Source organism: Gymnoscopelus braueri, assembly GCF_963280865.1.
Source record: "Gymnoscopelus braueri genome assembly, chromosome: 2".
NCBI lineage: Eukaryota > Metazoa > Chordata > Actinopteri > Myctophiformes > Myctophidae > Gymnoscopelus > Gymnoscopelus braueri.
Genome location: NC_137604.1, coordinates 26,702,889 through 26,724,168, shown reverse-complemented (window position 1 = coordinate 26,724,168; position 21,280 = coordinate 26,702,889). Strand labels below are relative to the sequence as shown.

General features: G+C 41.0%; 2 protein-coding genes across 3 annotated transcripts; one reads left to right on the top strand and one right to left on the bottom strand.

The window, feature by feature from the left end:
• Nucleotides 1–67: 67 nt before the first annotated feature.
• On the bottom strand, nucleotides 68–14,805 carry fbxo10 (F-box protein 10). 2 transcript variants are annotated; one of them, XM_080415583.1, is made up of 11 exons: nucleotides 14,782–14,805; nucleotides 6,899–7,532; nucleotides 5,627–6,445; nucleotides 5,298–5,447; nucleotides 4,981–5,117; nucleotides 4,630–4,700; nucleotides 4,363–4,515; nucleotides 3,800–4,168; nucleotides 2,904–3,214; nucleotides 1,785–1,972; nucleotides 68–1,685 (listed from the first exon to the last, which is right to left on the bottom strand). In XM_080415583.1, the coding sequence occupies exons 2-11, from the start codon at nucleotides 7,481–7,483 to the stop codon at nucleotides 1,502–1,504; spliced, it is 2,967 nt and encodes a 988-aa protein (XP_080271709.1). In that variant the 5' UTR covers nucleotides 7,484–7,532; nucleotides 14,782–14,805; the 3' UTR covers nucleotides 68–1,501. The 2 variants fall into 2 exon arrangements, with proteins under 2 accessions (XP_080271709.1, XP_080271708.1); XM_080415582.1 differs by lacking the exon at nucleotides 14,782–14,805 and adding an exon at nucleotides 8,055–8,228.
• LOC308075653 (thioredoxin-like) lies at nucleotides 13,321–21,280 on the top strand. Its single transcript, XM_080415601.1, has 5 exons — nucleotides 13,321–13,396; nucleotides 17,153–17,257; nucleotides 17,656–17,715; nucleotides 17,861–17,926; nucleotides 20,772–21,280. The coding sequence occupies exons 1-5, from the start codon at nucleotides 13,373–13,375 to the stop codon at nucleotides 20,832–20,834; spliced, it is 318 nt and encodes a 105-aa protein (XP_080271727.1). The 5' UTR covers nucleotides 13,321–13,372; the 3' UTR covers nucleotides 20,835–21,280.

Genomic DNA, 21,280 nt, shown 5'->3' with positions numbered 1-21,280 from the left:
CATATCAGACATATTACAAAAGAAACTGATGGCATGATTAAATTGCTACTTTCATGGCATCTAAACCTAACATTTTATTTTGCTCTTATGCGGAAATTATAAGATGACCCAAGTCTGTGTGTTGAGCGGATGTGTCAAATGTAAACGGACACGCTCCATATTCAAATTACAAAGTTATGTATGTAACATACTATGCTGTATATAACAATTTGAAGACTGTTTAAAACATCTAGCATGGGTGGTTAAACATAGGCACAATGACATCACATATTGCACATTTCAATATGATTTGAAAACGAGGCATTTGACATCGCTTTAAATATTATTCATAACTGGCTATTACCAGTTGAGTCAATCTGTGCACACCTGATTTATCATACATATCTAGCATAATTTTAAAAAGTAACTGCTAACAGGTAAATTGTGTTATTTATAGTAGTAACATGGAACTTCATTGATATCCAACATCAAGATGTGATGTGATGGAAAGGCCACTTTTTAGAAAGCAGACTACAGTACAAATTCAAACCGGTGCAGACACAGAGAGGCTCACCTGACAACAGTCCAGCAATCTGTGCAAAGGACTTATTTTTTGCATATTCACATTGAAATAAGAACTACCCGAGCTACCTACGGTCCATTTATTACAACTGAAACAAGGCACAGGTTTACTTTGTTCTGTTAATAGAAGTGTGCACTCAAGACACCTGGATTTAAAATAATTAGCACGTTTTTGCATTTCTGAAGTGCTTGGCAGAAAGCCAAATTATGTATTTAAAAAAAAAACTATATCTTAACGCTTAATACAGTTAAAGCTCATAAAATATCAAGATTGACACGTTTAAAATGTGTGCTCTTCACTTTAAACAATAAGTTCATAGGTTCTTTGTCCTCTACCTTTGGCATGCATAGGTGCAAGGTCTAGCGGGATTAAAATGGTTAAGCGTAATTTATATTTCACCATACGACAGTGTCACTTGTCAAAACCAACTGATTATCAACTGAAAAACATTCGGCAAGTGACACTGTTGCACGATGAAGTATAAATTAGGCTTTAATGCCACCCCAAAGCAATGAAGAGTTGGCTGGCTCCTTCAGTGATGGATGGACCTCTCTCTCCTCTCACAACATTGAATGAGCAGCCCAACAAAAGGGCAATGTTTTGGAATGTCTTAATCAAGAACTTAAGAAAAGTCACATGAGAAAACTTATATACATCAGTCCACGCATGACCAGACCAGCTGATCTTTGCCATTGAGTGGATAATAGTGGTTGGTGGTCCTCAAGGGGTTTAGAAGGAGCCGATGTCACAATCATCATACCCTGTGAAGAATGGGGGTATAGCCCAATTTAACAGAAACTGCGATGTGGAAGTCTAGGCGTCAGCAGGCGTTTTAACGGGACGTGTGCCACATATTAATGACTATATGTCATTAATATGTGGCTATGGGGGTCATCATGACATCTTTCTCTAACCTCCTAGGCGGTTGGGAGCCAGGGCTCACAGGATGGTGCAGAACATACTGCCATTGTTATGGCATCCACTGTCCACAGTGGCACCGATCCTGGTTGTCATGGAAATGGCAAGGCGGGAGGGATATTGAGAGGAGGATGGGCAAGACGTCAGGTCAGCAAGAGGACGAGGGGGTGGGTTTTCCAGGACCCAGGGGGGGGCAGACGGGCAGCTGTAAAGTTAAGGAGATGAGACTTTAATGTTACTTGAAACAAAGGCAGGACAGATACCAACACGAGTACTGTACAGACAGTGATGGTTGTCTAGCTACCTGTTACTAGGCCTGCGTATGCTGTTGTTGCGTAACACACAGCTCTCATTGTCAGAGTCGATGTGTAACAGTGGCTTGACATTTCCAGGATGACCCTGGAACAGGATGTTGTCATGGACGATGCCCTTCATTGGACCCAGCACAGCGATGCCACACCCCTGTGTTGGCTGAACACGGTTGCGCAGTATCTACGAAACAATGCGGATACAACCACAAAACATTAGAGAACAGTACTGAGTGACTGTTATTTAACCCATTCAATCCAGGGAACGCATCTCTGTCAAGTCTGTGTGTTGAGCGGATGTGTCAAATGTAAACAGACACGCTCCATATTCAAATTACAAAGTTATGTATGTAACATACTATGCTGTATATAATTATTTGAAGACTGTTTAAAACATCTAGCATGGGTGGTTAAAGATAGGCACAATGACATCACATATTGCACATTTCAATATGATTTGAAAACGAGGCATTTGACATCTCTTTAAATATTATTCATAACTGGCTATTACCAGTTGAGTCAATCTGTGCACACCTGATTTATCATACATATCTAGCATAATTTTGAATTTTTCAATTTTTTCAATTTTTCAATCCGGGGAACGCATCTCTGTCATTTTAGATTTCTTTGGCTATTCAAAAATAGCTGATGTACAAGCTCATAGCGTGGCCCGAGTGTCGCGCTATGAGCTTGTAGATCTGCTATTTTTTTTTTATCGTGAAAATTTGTGCAAATCTATGAATATGTTAATATTTTGAGAAAAAAAAAGTATATTGCTATAATATCAGTGGTTCCCAAACTTTTATATGTCAAGGACCCCCAAAATGATGTACTTCGCCGCGGACCCCCAACTCAAAATATTTTGTTCCAGGACCCCCCAAAAGCAAAGATTTGAGTTAAAGATGTTCGCTTTAAAAACATATATATTCAAAGATTTGCACACATTCAAAAATAGCAGATATACAAGTTCATAGCGCGGCACTCGATAAAATATGGATAAACTGGTTACACAGTTGCGTTCCCAGTTTGAATGGGTTAATAGCTATATTTTGAGAAATGAAAAGTATGCTTGTGACGGGTGTGTATTTGCGTGTTCATGCCAAAGCACGGCTCACCTTGACATCTGCGGTGTCAGAAACCTGAATGCCACATCCACGATTACTAACCACGTCGTTTTCTCCAATCTGCCCGTCGCCGCAGAAACTGATGCCGTGGCCTCCGTTGTCGTAGACGCCGTTACCGCGGAGCTCCACCCTGCAGTCTTTCTCCACGGTGACGCCGCCCCGGCTATTGCCGTGGACGCAGTTGGCCACCATCCGCGTGAGCTGTGTGCTCTGGAGCACCGCGATGCCAACTCCACGATTATTGTTCACAAGATTAGCGATGACATTCAGTGGCTCACTGCTCTTCACATATAGACCTACCGCTAGAGGGGGAGGGGGGGAGGAGAGAATGGGATTGGGAGAGAGAGTGCCTTGAGCCAAAGTATTCATGTAACAATGCCTATGATATTAGATACAGCCAGTGGTGGGAAAAGTACTCAAATGTTTTACTAAAGTAAAAGTATCAATACTGCAATGTAGAAGTACTCTGTTACAAGTAAAAGTCCAGAATGCAAAATGTACTTGAATAAAAGTACAAAAGTATCGGTATCAAAATGTACTTAAAGTACCAAAAGTAAAAGTACTCAAATGTTTGAAAATAGCAGATGTACAAGCTCACAACACGTTGCGATGCGACGCATTGTGAGCTTGTAGATCGGCTATTTTCAAATAGCCTAGGTATAAAATAGGGCTAAAGTGGTTAATGTACGTTTTATAATGTAATATATTTACATCTGCAAAGTGACTAAAGTTTTCAAATAATTGTAGTTAGGTAAAAATACAATATTTGCCACTGAGATGTAGTGGAGTAGAAGTAAAAGTATAAGTATAGACAATTGGAATACTTGAGTACTTAGTTACTTTACACCACTGGATATTAGATACATCATTATGGCTCTCATTCTTACCGCCGTTGTGGCTCATGCAGTTGCTCTCCACAAGGGCCACGCTGATGGAACGTCGGGCAGAGTAGCGCTCGTCCTCACTTTCCAGATCGCTCTCCAATGCCAGCATCTCCCCTTCTTCATTGAATAGTTCCTGTCCTCCTCCTCCTCCTCCTCCTCCTCCTCCTCCTCTTCCCACCTCTCCCCCTCTCCCTTCCCTTCCACCTGTTCCTGCTCTGTCTTGTCCTGCATGGATCCCTTCCCTTGCCTCTCCGCTGTCGGGGTCCTTCCGGCAGAACACGGCCAGGCCATACATGCGGTTGTGGGTGATGTGGTTGCCAAGCAGCTGTGGGAGGCTGGAGGACATCACCCACACACCACAACCTTTGTTACCTTAAAAACAAAAGAGGACAAGAAAGACTAAACATCAGTCATATAAGAGACAGAGAGAGGAGGCACATCCTAGTTAATAACAGACACAATGGGTGGCATCATGTAACCTTCTAAATGGGTTCTTCCTTCCCTCTGTCTATATGAATGGCTAACAGGAATTCAATCGATCTCACAAACCCGAGGTGATTACTCACAGTATATGCGGTTTCCCTCAATAAGTCCACGGCCCCTTTCTCCCACCACCACGCCATCTGAGTAGCCGTGACAGATGTAGTTGTTCCTCAGGACTGGGTCGCCTCCTCTGCGGATGTCAGCACCCCCCCACTGGTTCTCTCTGATCACGTTCTCTGGTTAAGAGAAATGGCATAGTTGCAGTGCTTTAATTAAACAGGTGTCAGAGGGGTTAAAAAAAGAATGATGCGAATAGTGTGAAACAAATGACCGCATAGTGATTTACGCACCTACTATCATCCCTCTGCCGTTCTCATTTACAGCAATCCCTGCTGCTTGGCCCTGGAAGATATGATTCCCACTACGGGAGAAAGTAAGAGTCATAGTTAATGAGCCGAGAGGCAGAAAATGTTAGAAAACAAACTCTTCAGTCATCTCCATATTTGAGCGAAGTTTCAGTCCAATCCAATAATACAATATTCGCAAGATTAACCCTGGAGAGACACACAGACAAACTCTTCTAGACGGCTCGCCCCATACTAGAACCACACCGTAAAAACATGTGCATACAGCAAGCATCTCTCCCACTGATAGCAGCTCCACATTTCTTGGGGTGTCATTCTGCCATCACTCCTACGTACCTAACCACAGGATTCCCATTGAAGAGAATGTAGACACCCGCTTCCTTGTTGTTATAGATCTGATTGCTGCGGATGGACCCCTTACCATTGCCAAGGACAACAACACCAGAACGCAAACCGCTGTGTATTCTGTTACACTGTTGACAGAAAGAGAGGGGAGGAAGCAATGAGGAGAACGTGCACACGAAGAAGTTACATTTGAAAATCTGCAGTTGGGACAATAAATGATTAGCCAGACAGATGACATTCATCGGTCTGGCTAATAATAATATGTACAGGATAATATGTACAGGGTCAGACAGTAGTGGACTAGTTACCAGGATGATAGGATTTGCCCCCTTACGGATGTCCAGCCCTGCTTCACCATTCGAGTGGATATTGTTTTCTGCGATGAGGCCTTGTGCAGAGAGACGCAGGAACACACCCGATGCACGGCACTGACTCACTTCATTACGCAACATCACTATCTGAAGAGGGAGGGAAGAGTGGAGATCAAATAACAAACAGATCAACTTGGCAATTGCACCTTAATTACTGTTGGTCTTAGCCTTTTCTCAGTTGTAATGTTATCCAAAAGGGAAGCTATTTTATTTTATTTTTTTGTAGAAAATCATGTTATGACAAAAATGTATCTTATCCTATTTACCGTGGCATTCTGTATACAGCGGACAGCATAGGTCAGCCCACGGAACACATTCCCTTCCAGCCGAGCCTGTCCATAATTGCAGACATGCACTCCACCCTTCCCATCCCGGAAGAGGCAGCGCCTGAGAATGCAACCCTGGATGGATCCTGCAAGTGTCTGGGCCTCTGGGTCCCTATGTAGCTCCTGCTGCAACGAAAGGAGTTCAGGGATTGCAGAGGGGGGGTCAGGGGAGAAGGCCGGGGGCAGAGACCCATCAGGCCGGGGCTTTAGGAGGTGGGCGAGACCGTGGTGGTCATGGCGGAGTTTGAAGTCCAGTGTAAATGGTTGAGTGATGTCCCTGGTTGTTTCCACCTCTTGGCTGTCCTCCTCTGCCTCACTGGGCTCACTCTCAATCCAGCCGTCCTCAATCACTGTGCCCTGACACAGTACATCCATCCCAGCCTTCCTCTGCCCATTTCCTCTGTCTACAGAAACGTTAACAGCAGGAGGCTGGGCTCCACTGGTATACCCAGTCTGAGGGTCTGCTGGTGGGCAACTATTCCCGGGCAAGCCCCAAGATGTGAATGTTCGGGCCAGGGCAGCCAAATGCTTACAAGCCCAGTTCCTCTCGGTCACCGGAGGACCTTCAACAGTTACTGAGGCTGTGTCGCTTCCTGAGAAGTCACAGCTGTCTAGTAAGCTGAGGGCAACACCCAGAAAGTGGGCCGAGCTGCCCTGTGAGAAGGAGCAAAAACGAGCCTGGCATGTTCCTCGGCCAAGGATCTGCAGCTGAGCTCCCTCAAAATTACAGTTATCTAGCTGGACATGACCCCAGGATGTCTGTAGTGAAGGAAGGAGAGAGTCAGATGAAATCAGAAGATTACATATATTTGTCAACATACTGGATGAAGTCATTTAGAGCCATACCGATATATTGGTTATTATTGTTATTGTGGTATTGGTTTGGCTAATATCAGTATTGGCAATTAGGCAGCCGTGTCCCTGAGTCTTTAAATTGCGTTGTGAGCTTGTAGATTGGCCATTTTTGATAATGTTTTAATAGGGCTGAATAAAATAAAGGATATTGCTTTGATCTATGTATTTGTTTGCTTATAAGTTAAAATTTTCTCAAATAGAACAAATTTAAGTTTTTCAAATTGATTTCAAGATTTTGTACTTTTTTATTTTCTTTCTATCCCCCACCCCCAAAATATCAGTCAAAACATCGGTAATCGGTGGTCTAGGACCCAAATATCTGGTCGGGCTCTATTATCAACACTTTGTTCCGCTCACCTTATATACTACGGTGGAAAACCAGGCTGGCATGAAGACCAGATTACACAGCCTGGCAGTTGGGCACTGCTGCTCCACACATACGAGCAAGGACACCTCCCCCAGCCGGCCTAGCCCAACTAGCTCTACAGGCACCTTTAGCGTCACCTCCGCCTGCTCCTCATACACTCCCGGGTGAAGAACCACACGGTCGTATGGTCCTGCGACTCCCAGGGCCCCTCGTAGGGTCTCGAAATCACACCCAGAACCGACATGCCAAACCCTGCGGTCCTTTCTTCGACGGAAAAGATGGAGGCAGACGGATGCCTGGAGCTCAGGCCCGTTCTGAGTCCAGGTCCGGCTGGCCAGAGCGTGCTGCTTCAAGGCCTCCCTCCAGGATGGGGGTTCCTGGTGTGGTCGACTGGGCCAGTTGGGGTGTCGGCACTCTTGGCAACCCAGACAGAGCTGTCTCCATCGGGTGTTGTCCAGTGAGAGGATGAGCTCCCTCCAAGCACGACACACCAGGCAGCAGCGTCCCAAGTCTGGAAGAGGCAGATAGGCCAGGATAACCCTCCACAACTCAACTGGGAGGCTGCCTACCTCCATAGCCGAGGCACTACTTCACCTCCTGAAGATAATGGGGTCATGGAGGCACCTGAGGGAAACAGACAGTTGGACAGGAATATGTTAAAGGAAACTATCTTTCTTTTCAAGGTCTTTTTATTATTATTTTTGGTACAAGGCCCAGGGGCAAGCATGATGCACATACATTTTCATATCGTATCGCAGAGGGACTGAGACAGTGTACATATACTAAAGGAAACTATCAACACTGTTATTCAGGCATCATGATGCCTTTATATCATACTCATATTATTATCATTTCCCCCCCAAACTTAGAAGTTCTGGGGAAAAAATTATATGAGTGATAGGCTGGCTATATCTAATAAAGAATCACATAAATTGTCATACATAAGGTAGCCTAATTGCAATTTGCTTTGCATAGCATGATAGCACATACACTGGGCAAGATAGTGACTTTGTAGCTATCAATCGCCTAAACGTTATGCTCGCTCTATTATGTGTTCTGTTTGTGCACAACAACATGTAAACATCACACGCTATCTGCGACGTCGGACATACGAGATGCAATGACATGCGTTATTCGGATACGTACCCTATATACATTGAGGAACCATGCATTCCTTTTCACAAGTTGCTTTGAAACCTATGCATCGCTGTTCGGTGTGTTGAGCTCCCACATAGCAGCGGTATCGACTTCTCTCCAATTCTTTAAAGTCAATAACAAATGTCTCTCACCAGAGGAGGCATCGGTGGATTCATTTCAGACATTTTCTCTCGCTTTACGGCAAAGCGTGCCATAGAAACCAGGGACGCCCCTATTGAGGCGAGAGGAGAGGGATTCCATTCAGATGCATCAGCCCTAGAATGGCTGTGAGATTACATATATTTCATGGAAATGAAATGTATGTAATAATACAGTGGTGGAAAAAGTACTCAAATTGTTTACTTAAGTAAAAGTATCAATACTGCAATGTAGTAACACTCTGTTTAGTAAAGGTCTGGTATTAAAAATGTACTTGAGTGTAAGTACAAAAGTATTGGCATCAAAATATACTTAAAGTACCAAAAGTAAAAGTACACATTATGCAGAATGTCCTGTTTCACAATTTATCATGTCTAAAATAAATTGCTAATCACGACCCGTTGTGAGCTTGTAGATCGGCTATTTTCAAATAGCCAAAGTTTAAATAGGGCTGAAGTGGCTAATGTATGTTTTGTTATAATACGTAATCAAAATCTGCAAAGTAAGTAGTAACTAAAGTTTTCAAATAATTGTAGAGGAGTAAAAGTACAATATTTCCCTGTCAGAATTAGTGGAGTAGAAGTGGGAATACTCCAGTAAAGTTTTTTGTTTTTTGATTGAATATTTTATTAGGCAAAAAATGTAAAACAGCACAGTTACATTTAAAATACTTTGTCTAACAGGTCCGTTCATAAAAGTCCTTGCGGACTTGTTTCCAATGAGGGCCTTGGTATTCAATTCATAGGCATATATAGTGGCACCACAGTTCAAATATCATTACAAAATAAAGAGCAAAAAAAAAATAACACTATGTACAACAAAAAAATTAAAAAGAGGGGGAAAAAAATATGTACAAGAACAGGGGGGGGGGGGGGGTCTGCTGTCTAACGGGAAAATGGTACTACCTCCTCCTTTGGCCTCCTGAAAGGTGATTTTTTTAAGGCTCTTTTAAATGAGCCCAGAGAACTGCATTTTTTGAGGGATGGAGTTAGACTATTCCAATCCTGGGTGGCAGTGCTGTAGAAGGAGAATTTGCCCATGTTTGATTTATGGGTGGGTGGTACCAAATTGTTGTTAACGCTCCCTCTGGTATTGTGACTGTGGGTGTCGCTAACCTTTTGGAGGTATTTACTCAGATATGCGGGAATAGGGGGCATATCGGGCAAATTTGCATTTACAATTTTGAAGGCCAGTCCCATTTTTAGTTGTTTAACCCTGTCTTCCACCCTGAGCCAGCCTAGGCTGGCAAAATGGGTGGGAGAAAGGTGGGTCATGGGCCCCAATCCGAGGAGTAGCCGAATCAGTTTGTTTTGGAAGGTTTGAAGCTTAGTCTTCAGTGACACTGAGGTGTTGGAGTACCAGGAGGTGCAAGTAAGTACCTCAACATTGTACTTATACAGTACTTGAGTAAATGTACTTAGTTACTTTACACCACTGATGTAGTATACATGAAATGTATATCAGACTATCAGAGATTTCTTTTAATCCATTCTGACAATTGCATCTATCTATTCTATGATATGCAAATGCGAGAATCGATAAAATAAATCTATGATAATCTTGATCATGTTTTGATCTTGAAGGCTGTAGCTAATGCTAGCCCTAGAATGGCTGTGACAGTGACATGATACATTTCATGTATATTACATAAATGTCATGTATTTGGAATACATTTTATGTGGAATAGTATAGGCCTACATGAAATGTCTAAAAAGTATAATAGGCTTAATAGGCCTAATAATTACATACATTTCATATGGAACGTGTTGGAAAAAGTATTCAAATTTTTTACTTAAGTAAAAGTATCAATACTGCAATGTCGAAATACTCTGTTAGGGACAGGTCGATTTTTAAAGAAGGGTACCCCTGGAGAAAATGTATGTGCCCTGATCGTAATATTTTTAAATTTATTTATTTGTGTGTACAAAGCACTTTGTAATTGTTTTTTTTAAGTGCTTTATAATTGTTATTTTAAAACTAAAGATGATAGCCAATGTTGATGATACATGAGAAAAGAACATTAATAATGTATCATATCGATATCATATGCCCAACAGCATGTATGTATCGTGAAATTAGTGTTATCTTGACGCCCCTAACCCTCCCCATCAAATACAACAACATGACATTTAAAACTGACAATATGTACGATGTTTTGCTTTCCACATTGATTAGAACATTACTGTAGTCAGTCTTGCTAAATGCACAGTGTAGTGTCTGTAGTGGTAGCAGAATGGACAGTGTTAAACTTACATGTGGGAAACCCATTGAATCCCATAATTATTAACTACAGTGACTACACTGTTGCCTACATCATGGGTTTTCAACTAGTGGTCTGTGGAGGTATTGCATGTGGTCCCTGACCATGCATTTAGTAATGTAGGAAAGTGAAGATTTGTATTATATTTTATCTTATCGATGGTGGATACTGTTAATGTGCATGACAACAGAAAGGAAATTCAACTCAAGGATGACAGTTTTACACACGCACACAGCGCAAAGTATTTAAGGGAGGTTTTGGTACATCAAGGTAAATACAGGCTTTTATTTGATGTATGATAACGCATCAATGTTGTCAGTTACTTGGAAGTCGGATGTCAAGAACTTCCACAGAAATGGGAGTTAGAATTTCAAGGGAAACTGAACCGGTTTACCTGGTTGAGTCATCATTAATATTTGCCCATATCAATCGCATGTGCTTGCTTGCTTGTACTTTTTCTCTGGAATTTGCAATTCGAAAATGGCCCCTGTCTAGGTCTTAACCCACCCCCTCCCTGATTTTTTTTCTCTTGTACATAGTTTTCACTCTTCATACCAGTAACCTGTAAGCTGATTGTATGACGTTCTGTATAGTAGTGTGTATATCTGTCTGTCTCTTATATGTCAGGTGTTACTGGATTTGAATCCTTTGTATCATTTGAAATAGAGAGGGGTCATTGACCACTGTTCTTCTGTACTAAAAAGGTATATAAAAAACGGACTGTTTTATCAATTCAAAATGGCATGACCCTCCCTTGGATTCAAAGTAAAATTAGCTGACCCTCCCTTGTACTAAAATTATAAAGGCATGACCCTCCCCTATTTTCCTCCAGGGACCCCCTTCTGTAAATTTCGACTGGTCCCTTATAAGTAAAAGTCCGGAATTCAAAATTGAGTAAAAGAACAAGTACAGCATGTACTTAAAGTACCAAAAGTAGACAGTTGAGTACAGTAGGCTACTCAAATGTATAAATTGTATACAAATCTTTTGAAAATAGCAGATCGCAAGCTTGTAGATCGGCTATTTTCAAATGTAGGGTTAGAGTGGTTAATGTATGTTTTGTAATAGTAATCCAAATCTTCAAAGTAACTAATAACTACAGTTTTCTAATAATTGTAGTGGAGTAAATTAAGTTAGTACTTTAAAGTACTAATATTTGCCTCTGGGATGTATGTAAAAGAAGGCCTACTGAAAATTGGAAATACTCCAGTGAAGTAAAAAAATACCTCAAAATTGTGCTTAAGTACAGTAGGGGAGACCGGAGTAAGTAACACTATTTACATTTAACTTCATAATTCACAGAATACTTGAAATATACTAGTCATCTTTTGTTTTAAGAAACATATATATGTGCCCTAATTACTAATACCATTTATAAGCTTTCACTAGTAAGGACAAGACTAAAATATTACTTTTAATGCAATAAGTCAGAGTGTTACAATTGTAACAGTGGTTGGGGGCAATTGTAACACTGTAAAAATAAGTCATATTAAAGGGATACTTCACTTTCGGGCCGGGGACACATTTAAAAAAAATATTAAAAATAAATGAAAAAAGTTATGGAAAATTCATGGCCCCCTCACGCATTAGTAGGACACTCTAATGCGTGAGGGGGCCGTGAATTTTCCATAACTTTTTTCATTTATTTTTAATATTTTTTTAAAATGTGTCCCCGGCCCTAAAGTGAAGTATCCCTTTAACACACTCTATCTCAAATAAAAGCACATCACTAAGTAATATGTATTTTTTATCATTTAATATTTTTAAATGTTGTGAAATATGTTTACTAACATAAAAGTATGTAATCCCAGAGAAAAATTCTGCTTGCATTGAAACACATTGTTAAAATTGACCCCGGTGACCGATCACTGTGTTACAATTGCCCCTGATGGGCCAGTCCAGACATGATGAAATCCCATATTCTAGCTAAAAAACACATAAAACAAATTAACTTCAGCATAGGCTGCTGAGTGCTGACGTTAATTTGTGACCAATAACATAGAGATACAATTCATCTAAGTTTAAATTAGCTGTCATCTTAACTTTAGACAGCAGAAGGAAAATACTGTAAATTCAAAAATGTACGTTTACACCTCAAAATCAGTTTTTGTTGAAAACTTGACTGCTGAGATGAAATGATCATTCTGCCCTTCCATGGCAGAGAGAGGACCCTACAGAGACAGACTACTAGAGCATGTGCAGAACAAGTTTCACCACTCTAGCTTGTTTCTGACTAGAATTATTGAGTGTGTTACGTTTTCCCCGTTACTTTTGACTCCCGTCTCCCCTACATAAGTAAATGTGCTTAGTTACTTTCCACCACTGTCTGGACTACATTTCATGTATATGGAATTGAATCTATTAAATGTCTAAAAAGTATAATAGGCTACTGGGCGGGACCATGTGGAGATCCCTGGGCTGTCATTGCTTAACGTTTGATTGCGAGGCGAGCAGTGTTGCCATGTCGGCTTATTATAAGCGACTATGGGCTTGTTTTTCTGTAAAGTCGCTAGTAAATATTGGTAGTTGCGTTTTTTTGGCTTGTTTGTGTAGTTGCTTATTTGGGTTTCCCAGTGTTGCTTAAACCAGTGTTTCTCAAACATTTTCATGTCAAGAACCCCCAAATTAATATGTATTTGTCTGCGGAGTGCGGACCCACCCCCATCTGAAAACATTTTATGCCAGGGACCCCATACAAGATTTGTGTTGTTAAAATGTCATTGTTTTCAAGATTATTTTTTTAAGCAGATCTGCTATTTTCAAATGGCCAATGTGTGTTTAAAGGGCTTCTTTTGATAGACCATGGTTGCTTATTTCTCTCTCAAAACCTGGCAACACTGACCCATTGCCCAGCCACAGCAAGCCGACACCAGCACACAGACTACACGTCTTCTCACAGCAGACAAAAATGGTCCTCATTATCGAAGATAAAGTAAGTAACTTTACAATACAAAATCGGTGGCTTGTAGTTAAACAAGGTCACTGATACGATCCACTTAGATTTGTAATAATTTTCAGTAAATAACTAGACAAAAACGAGCTGAAATTGGGCTATGATGATGAAACTTTAGTGAATGATGAAGCTAATGTGGGCTAAAGGACCGCAGATTAAATAATCAAGTAGATAGATGGAATTTACATTTTGGTCAGATTGTAAATAATCTTAATCAATGGCACTGCCTTCATTCATTCTAGCCGTAATCATCTGTTTTCTCGGCAGCTGTATTCAGTTATAGTAATGATACTCAGTCTGTCACGCCTCGTGAACAGTGAACTACAGTGGTGTAAAGTAACTAAGTACATTTACTCAAATACTGTACTTGAGTACAATTTTGAGTTACTTTTTACTTTACTGAAATTTCCAATTTTCTGTGTTTTTACTCCACCACATATTAGAGGCAAATATTGTACTTTTACTCCACTACAATTATTTGAAAACCTTAGTTAGTTAGTTACTTTGCAGATATATATTTTTATATCACTTTAGCCCTATTTTATACATAGGCTATTTGAAAATAGCCGATCTACACAATGCGATGCGTTGTGAGCTTGTAGTTGTAGATCTGCTATTTTCAAACATTTTTTTACTTTTACTTTTGATACTTTAAGTATATTTTGATGCCAATACTTTTGTACTTTTACTTTAAGTTACATTTTGAACACAGGCCTATCACGAGTAACAGAGTATTTTTTTTGGGTGTTTATTATTACTACTTTTACTTAAGTAAAATATCTGAGTACTTCTTCCACCACTAGATATTAGCTCATCCATTCAGTTATTTCAGCAGCTTCAGCTGTTATGAAACATCCCCAGCGAGCTTCCGTCCATCACGTGAACGCAAAAGCCTGCTAGCTGCTATCATTATCATAGCTCGTCGTGTGACAGTGTCGCGCCCATAGGTCGCGCGCCGAACGATGGCAGATCTACAAGCTCACAACGAGTGCGTCCGCCCTCTTATTTTTAACTCTATGGCGTCCGCCATGTGTTATGAGCTTGTACATCTGCGATCTTTCGGCGCGCGGCGTCGTCGTACGCTATATATCTATGGTCGTACACAGCAGTAGCCGTGGTGGTTGTGCCGTAAAACGACTTGCCTGACAAAAATCGACGACGACCGCCGTGAACGCCGTTAAAAGTGATTTCCATAACCCAAATTAGCCAATTTCTGTGAGGCAATGCTTGCATAAACGACTAACGAGGCCTACGTAATCATCCATCATTTTTATTACATGATGAGCATCAAATACACGACAACAGCGAAACAACCATAAATAAGCCTAAGTGGAAAGCAAAACAAAAAAAACAACAACACCAACCTGTAGTTCCAACGTGACGGGGAGTGTAACTCTGGGCGTAACACGTGTTTTGACCCACTAGGGAGCGCTGTTGGCCTGTCATTAGGGAGAAGGGAGCAGGCTAATGCAGTGGTTCTCAAACTTCTTTGTGTCAAGGACCCCCAAACTAAACTAATGGCCATAGCCAACCTTTTCCAGGTAATTTTTTTTGTGTAAAAAGCCCATTGAGATTGGGCCGTTTTTAGCCCAAGGAGTGGTTTTGGTGCAAAACAAATGCTTGGAATGGATTCAGAATCATAAAACACCCTAGTTTGACCCCTCACATGCTACTTAAAACAGAATTAAATTTGATTTTTCCCCCGCATAAGATTATGGTGGGTACCCCAACTTTCAGCAGCTGTCAAAAATTCCCTAGGGAAACTGCATTTCAGTCTTTATGAGATGTGTTACTAGACACTTTTACAAACGCATTGGTGAAGAAATTTCTTGGTAAGGAATTTATTCCTAGATATGACATTATTCTGATAATATTCCCTGACTATGGAGATATTTTGAAAATTGATCATTTTTTTTGGGTTGTATAGTAAAATATCCTATGCAAGTATGGAAAATTAGATTTTAGTAGTTCCAAAAAAAAATGGAAAAAACCCATATCTTTCCAGACTATTCTCTTTTCTAAAATATAAAATTCAGAATTTCTAAATTGAACATACAAGCAGTGTTTTTCCACTTGTTTGGAGCAGGCCAAGTCTTTAAAGGAGTAGTTCACCCAAAAAATAACTTTGTTTTTTTGTCCTAAGCCAATAATTTGGTGACCGACCGGTGGAGTCTCCGGACTCTGCAAGTAAGTAATTTTTTGGGTTAACTACTCCTTTACAGAACATGATTTGTTTACGAAAGGGGTAAAATTACTGTGCACATAGAACTACAGCAAAATAAAAAATAATTGCTTGACTTAGTGACAAACTAGTTATGTGTGTAGTCTTCTAAATGATTGGGCTTTTAGACTCAGTTTTTGATTTATTGAATACTTTATTAACAGCAAAAAGTACAGCTGAACAGTTATACAATAACACAAAAAGCCCTGAGGACATTGTGGTCCTGTGTATTCAATTCATCAAGACATATAAAGACATACAATACTATTAAAGAAATCATCAATACTAGGAGCAGTAAAAGTATATTTACAGAAAAACAGTGGGGGGTAATTTCCTTTGCAAGCTAAAACACTTGTCTTGGAAGAAGGCTCTGGTTGAAACCTTTATACAGTCTATGGTTGAAACGTGTCCGTTGTTATTGTCTGTGAGGCAAATAAAAAGGACATTCATTGTGTGCTGGCTATTTCTTCACTTTTATGGTATTATCAAGCCGTGCACCTTAAGACTTTAATTTAATCTGGAGTGTTGCAGGCCTTCTGCTTTGCAGTCATTTCTCATCAATAATAATAATAACAATAATACATATTCTGTTCTGTATCATCCCCCTTCTCCCACCCCCCTAATTGAACTCCCTGTCAGAGAAAATTCCTCAACAGCACAGCACAGATGAGCAGATGTGGCAGCGCCACATAAACATGATTTGGGCCACCCCCTCTTAAAAACAAACAAATAACAATGTCTAACAAAGGCTAACAAATAAAACGATTATGCTTGAACCTTTTCTTATAGGATACAAAAACCACTCAACCTCATGAGACAAAGTGGTTTAGGCAAGGAAGTAGAGTCTGCACACTGGTAATGCTGAAAAAGCTCCGCTGTATTTTATTGCGTCGTCAACGTTTTGATCAATCAGATCTTCATTGACGACGCAATAAAATACAGCAGAGCTCTTTCAGCATTACCAGTGTGCGGACTACTTCCTTTTGTGATACTGCTGCTTGTCTTCCGCCTGGATGTACTTGCCCTACCTTCCTCAATCCACAAAGTAGTTTAGAAACGGGTAATGGCAAGAGCAGAAACCAAAATTGCACAAAATAAATTGAGTAAGCAAATGATACAGCAAAAGCTTTGTCAAAATGTCATGGTTGTTAAATTAATTAGATTGTGAGATGTCGAGGAAATGTGAGCTGTACCAGTATCTATATGCCTCTCATCTGTTGTGTTTTAATCACTGCGTGTGTGTGCGGTGGTAATGCACAGTTGGTGTGTGCATGTGTGCATACTACTACGAGTTGCACCATAAACCTGTGAACCCTTGCGAAATCCATCGACTGCTGCTGGGAACAATCCAAGGGCACTAGAGATAATTACGCACATCAACAGTGGGTGCAAGGCTGTTGCAACACAGCACTGCTTTGATTTCAAAATGCTTGGTCTTTCGATTTTTAGTGTTTCCCTATATCTAAGGAACTAACTAAAAAGCTAGTAATTGTTTTCTCACTGTGACCCATTAGGATGCCTTCGACAAGGCTCTGGAAGAGGCGGGAGACAAATTGGTGGTCGTGGATTTCACAGCCACGTGGTGTGGACCCTGCAAAATGATTTCCCCTCACTTCCATGTAAGTTCTCCCAGTGGCTATTAGAAAATAGCCGATCTACAAGCTCACAACGCGTCGCATCATACAGAGTATTTCTACATTTTGATATTGATACTTTTACTTAAGTAAAACATGTGAATACTTCTCCCAACACTGAGTACTCCATCCTAGACTTAAATCCCACAGGTCTGGACTCGCCTGCAGTAGATGTAAGTTTAGCTCTGCACAATAGATTAACCTGCTCTGTCAGGGAGTTCTCACCTTGTCTTCCATACTCTTGTATCCCCGTCATTTTTGTCACGTCTCTTGTTATTAGATGGTTTAGAGATCATTGCTTATATATACTATTAGTTCATGTCTTCCGCAGGCAGTTATTTGGTATTTGTTTAACGGACTTCCCCTTTTCTCTGTCTCCATAGAAAATGGCAGATGACAACCCAGACTGTGTTTTCCTGCAAGTTGATGTGGATGAGGCTGATGTAAGTGCTGCGCATAAACATTTGAAAATGTGGATATTATTTTTGAGTGTGTATAGCATAACGACAAGCACTTAATGCACCAATGTTGCATGTAATATGTTTTTGACCAGTTCACAAGCAAACTCTCTTAATGTGTGTTGTCCAGGATGTGGCTGCTGCCTGTGAAATCAACAGCATGCCCACATTTCACTTCTACAAGAACAAGGCGAAGGTAGGGACTCTTTAAGTTCCTTTCATATAACTTGGGGCAGTAATCAAACATATCCACTCATGAAAGCCCATATCTACCTTATACCATATACATCGTGTCAATACAGGCAACTTTTTTCCCCCCGCTAGTATCTCCTGCGGGGTACCACCAGGTTCCATCTTAGGCCCCATCCTTTTTTTGTATTTACCCTCGGCAAAAATCATAAAAAATATCATATCTCATTCCACCCTTGTGCTGATGACACACAGCTTTATCTCCCCCTGAATCCAAAGGACCAGTCCAAACTAGCCTCATGTACTGCCCTGAGGACGTAGTCATACTTGTTGGAATACACACAACTTCCTACTGTTGAATGAAAGCAAGTTTGAAGTTGTCTTATATGGCTCCCCTGACTCGATCACACAGATAAAAACGGTCTTGGCAACCTGTCCACCCTTGTTCCCTTGTCAAAAACCTTGGTGGGCTCTTTGCATTCTGCATTGAACTTTTGACAAGCATGTAAATGCAGTAGTGAAAGCCAGCTTTGTACCATCGCCAAAATCAAACCGTTTTTCTCTGCCCAAGACCTTGAGAAAGTGATCCACTCCCCCATTCCTTGTACCCTGGGATTAGTCCCTAATCATCCCTGATCCACCTGCAACTGGTCCAAAACGCAACAGCCCGATTCCTGACTTGAACTCACAGGCCCGCGTTCACACAGTGTGGTGCCCCCTCCTCCCACTTTACACGTACAGAAGTGAAATTTACTATAGCTATAAATTCACGTTAATCTGAGGTGTTTATTGCTAAAGTACAGGCTCACCACACATGACTCCATAGATAGACATGGTCCTACAAATGCTATACTGATGCTCAAATATGAATGTAACTCACAACTCTCATATTACTCCTAAATGTCTTGCAGACTATGCAAAACCATTACACAGTGTCTAAAATAATAATAATCTACCACCACACACACTTCATGCCTAGTGTGGTTGTGAGTCTTCTACTACTGAATGTCGCAGAACACAGTAAAACATATACAGATTTTACAAGCATCACTAGCTGAACCACCAAATCGACCACAGCCAGAAATAATGGAAAAATACCTTGCCTTTAGAGAGAACAACTTCTTCTTGACTTGTACATGCAAAGTCTGTAATTATATCCTTAATCTCATAAAATAACAAGTGATGACTGATGTCAGGTGCCCTTCTCGCTTTCCATTGATCTGGAGCACCTGACAACCTCCCTGTTTGTGACGCACAAAAATTATCCCCCCATCCTGGCCTCTCTCCACTGGCTGCCAGTATGATTTAGAATCAATTTTAAGATTCCCCTGATGGTTTATCAAGCTCTAAATGGGTTTGCCCTCCTCCTACGTCGCTGATCTTTGAACTCCTTCTCCTACAGTACCTCCAGGTTCCTCAGTTTGGCTGACATGGGGTTACTAGTTTTCCCAAGATCTAAACGCTCCATTGAATCTTTTAAGTCCAGGCTCGACACTCTCTTTTAATCACTAGCATTTAATCCCCTGATGTGGCAGACTTGTATTGTGATTGGATTATGATTATTGTCTCCGCCAGGCCGAAAGGCATGGCGAGAGAGTATGTTTTACCGTCCGTCCGTCCGTGTGTCCGTGTGTCCGTCTGTCACCAGCTAATCTCCGCCACCGTTGGCTTGATCGCAGCGAAACTGTGCACACACACTCCCTGGATGCCAATTCCGAACTTCTGCCCCAAATTTTTCACATGGGCCTTTTATAGCGCCACCAGGAGGCCGATTTGTGCAAAACATATTTTTTGACAGTACTCCTACAGATTTTGTCCAAAGATCTCGCAAATCGGTACACAGTATCTCTATAGTCATTAAACAAAACTTGTCTTTCAGATTTTTCATATTCCATCCTGATTGGCTAAAAATGGCTTCCAAAGTTTGCAGGAGTGCTCCATTTTCAATAAAATGCCTCAAATCATGAACACAGCATGCAATTTTGGTGAAATTTTGCACGCATATTTCCACTATGCCGAGGAAGAAATACCACTTGAAAATTTTCAAATCAGCCTCATGGTGGCGCTATAACAGGCCGATTCATGTTTTTACCTATAACTGCACCGATCTGTGTAAAACTTTGTATGCGCACTCCCTAGAGGTCAAGGAAAAACCTTTGCCCTGCATTTTTCCCATCTGCCTTTTATAGCGCCACCAGGAGGCCGACTTATGTAAAACACATTTCTTTATATTACTCCTTCCGATTTTATCCAAATTTCACGCAAATCGGTACACATAATCTCCATAGTCATGTGATCAAGACGGATGTGTTTGATTTTTCATATTCCATCCTCATTGGCTAAGATTGACATCTAAAGTTTGCAGTAGTGGCTTGTTTTGAACAAAATTCTGCAAATCATGAACGCACCGTCCGATTGCGGTCAAACTTTGCACGTACATTCACACTATGTTGAGGAACAAATGCCACCCTTTTAACATTGGCCTGTTATAGCGCCACCAGCAGGTCTAATTTAGCAAAAAAAAAAGTTGCACAAAATGCCTCAAACCATGAATGCAGTGTCCGATTGCCGTGCAAGGCCTAAGAACAAATGGTACCCTTTAAACATTGGCCTATTATAGCGCCACCAGGAGGCCACAATAACCTAACTGACCTGGCGGAGACCTGTGCTCCGAGGAGCTCTAGTTTGTTTTGTATTTCTTTATAGCTTTCTTTTTTATATCGGTAACAGTCTATGACATGTAACAAATAAGAAATATTGAATGTAAATGTTATATTCCAGTTGACAGGAATCCACTTTTTCAGTCAAAACCTAGAGGAATAATCAACTTTACTCTCTGCTCTCCTTTTCAGCTGGGGCAATTCTCCGGGGCTAATGCTGCGAAGCTTGTAGAGATGTTTAATGGCTTCAAGTGAAGATGCACCCTTGACTGGTCACCTGTGCGGCCTTCCAACACTTTGTTTTTTACCCATCGCCAACACTACCCCCTCTAGCATTTGTGTAGGTTGTTATCTGTTATCACGTCATCAAATGCATGAATGCCTTTGGGCAACAGTATGTCTTCCATTGTTTTCTACTTGCTTCCCGTCTTCTCCTCTTCTCCTTATAAGGAATGAATCACTGTTGTATGATGGGCGCCAATGCTGCTTCCATCCTTGACCACTTGCCCTACACCCTGAGTCAGTACACTAATGATTCCAACATAGTATAATGCATACCAGTATGGCTACCATGCTCTCTTGCTGCAGTTCCCCTCTCAACTTCTTGCCATCTCTGTGCTCGCCATCCTTCTTTTCTTACTTCACTGACCTCCTTGCACTTGGCTTGATCAACAATGTTCAATTAAAAATAACATAACCTG

Coding starts and splice junctions, on each gene's coding strand:
- LOC308075653 (XM_080415601.1), top strand. CDS start 13,373: ATGGTCCTCATTATCGAAGATAAA. Junction 17,716..17,860: donor TTGATGTGGATGAGGCTGAT/GTAAGTGCTGCG, acceptor TGTGTTGTCCAG/GATGTGGCTGCTGCCTGTGA. Junction 17,927..20,771: donor TCTACAAGAACAAGGCGAAG/GTAGGGACTCTT, acceptor TCTCCTTTTCAG/CTGGGGCAATTCTCCGGGGC.
- fbxo10 (XM_080415583.1), bottom strand. CDS start 7,483: ATGGAGGTAGGCAGCCTCCCAGTTGAGTTGTGGAGGGTTATCCTGGCC. Junction 4,701..4,980: donor AATGGGAATCCTGTGGTTAG/GTACGTAGGAGT, acceptor TTTCTCCCGTAG/TGGGAATCATATCTTCCAGG. Junction 1,973..2,903: donor CTGACACCGCAGATGTCAAG/GTGAGCCGTGCT, acceptor ATTGTTTCGTAG/ATACTGCGCAACCGTGTTCA.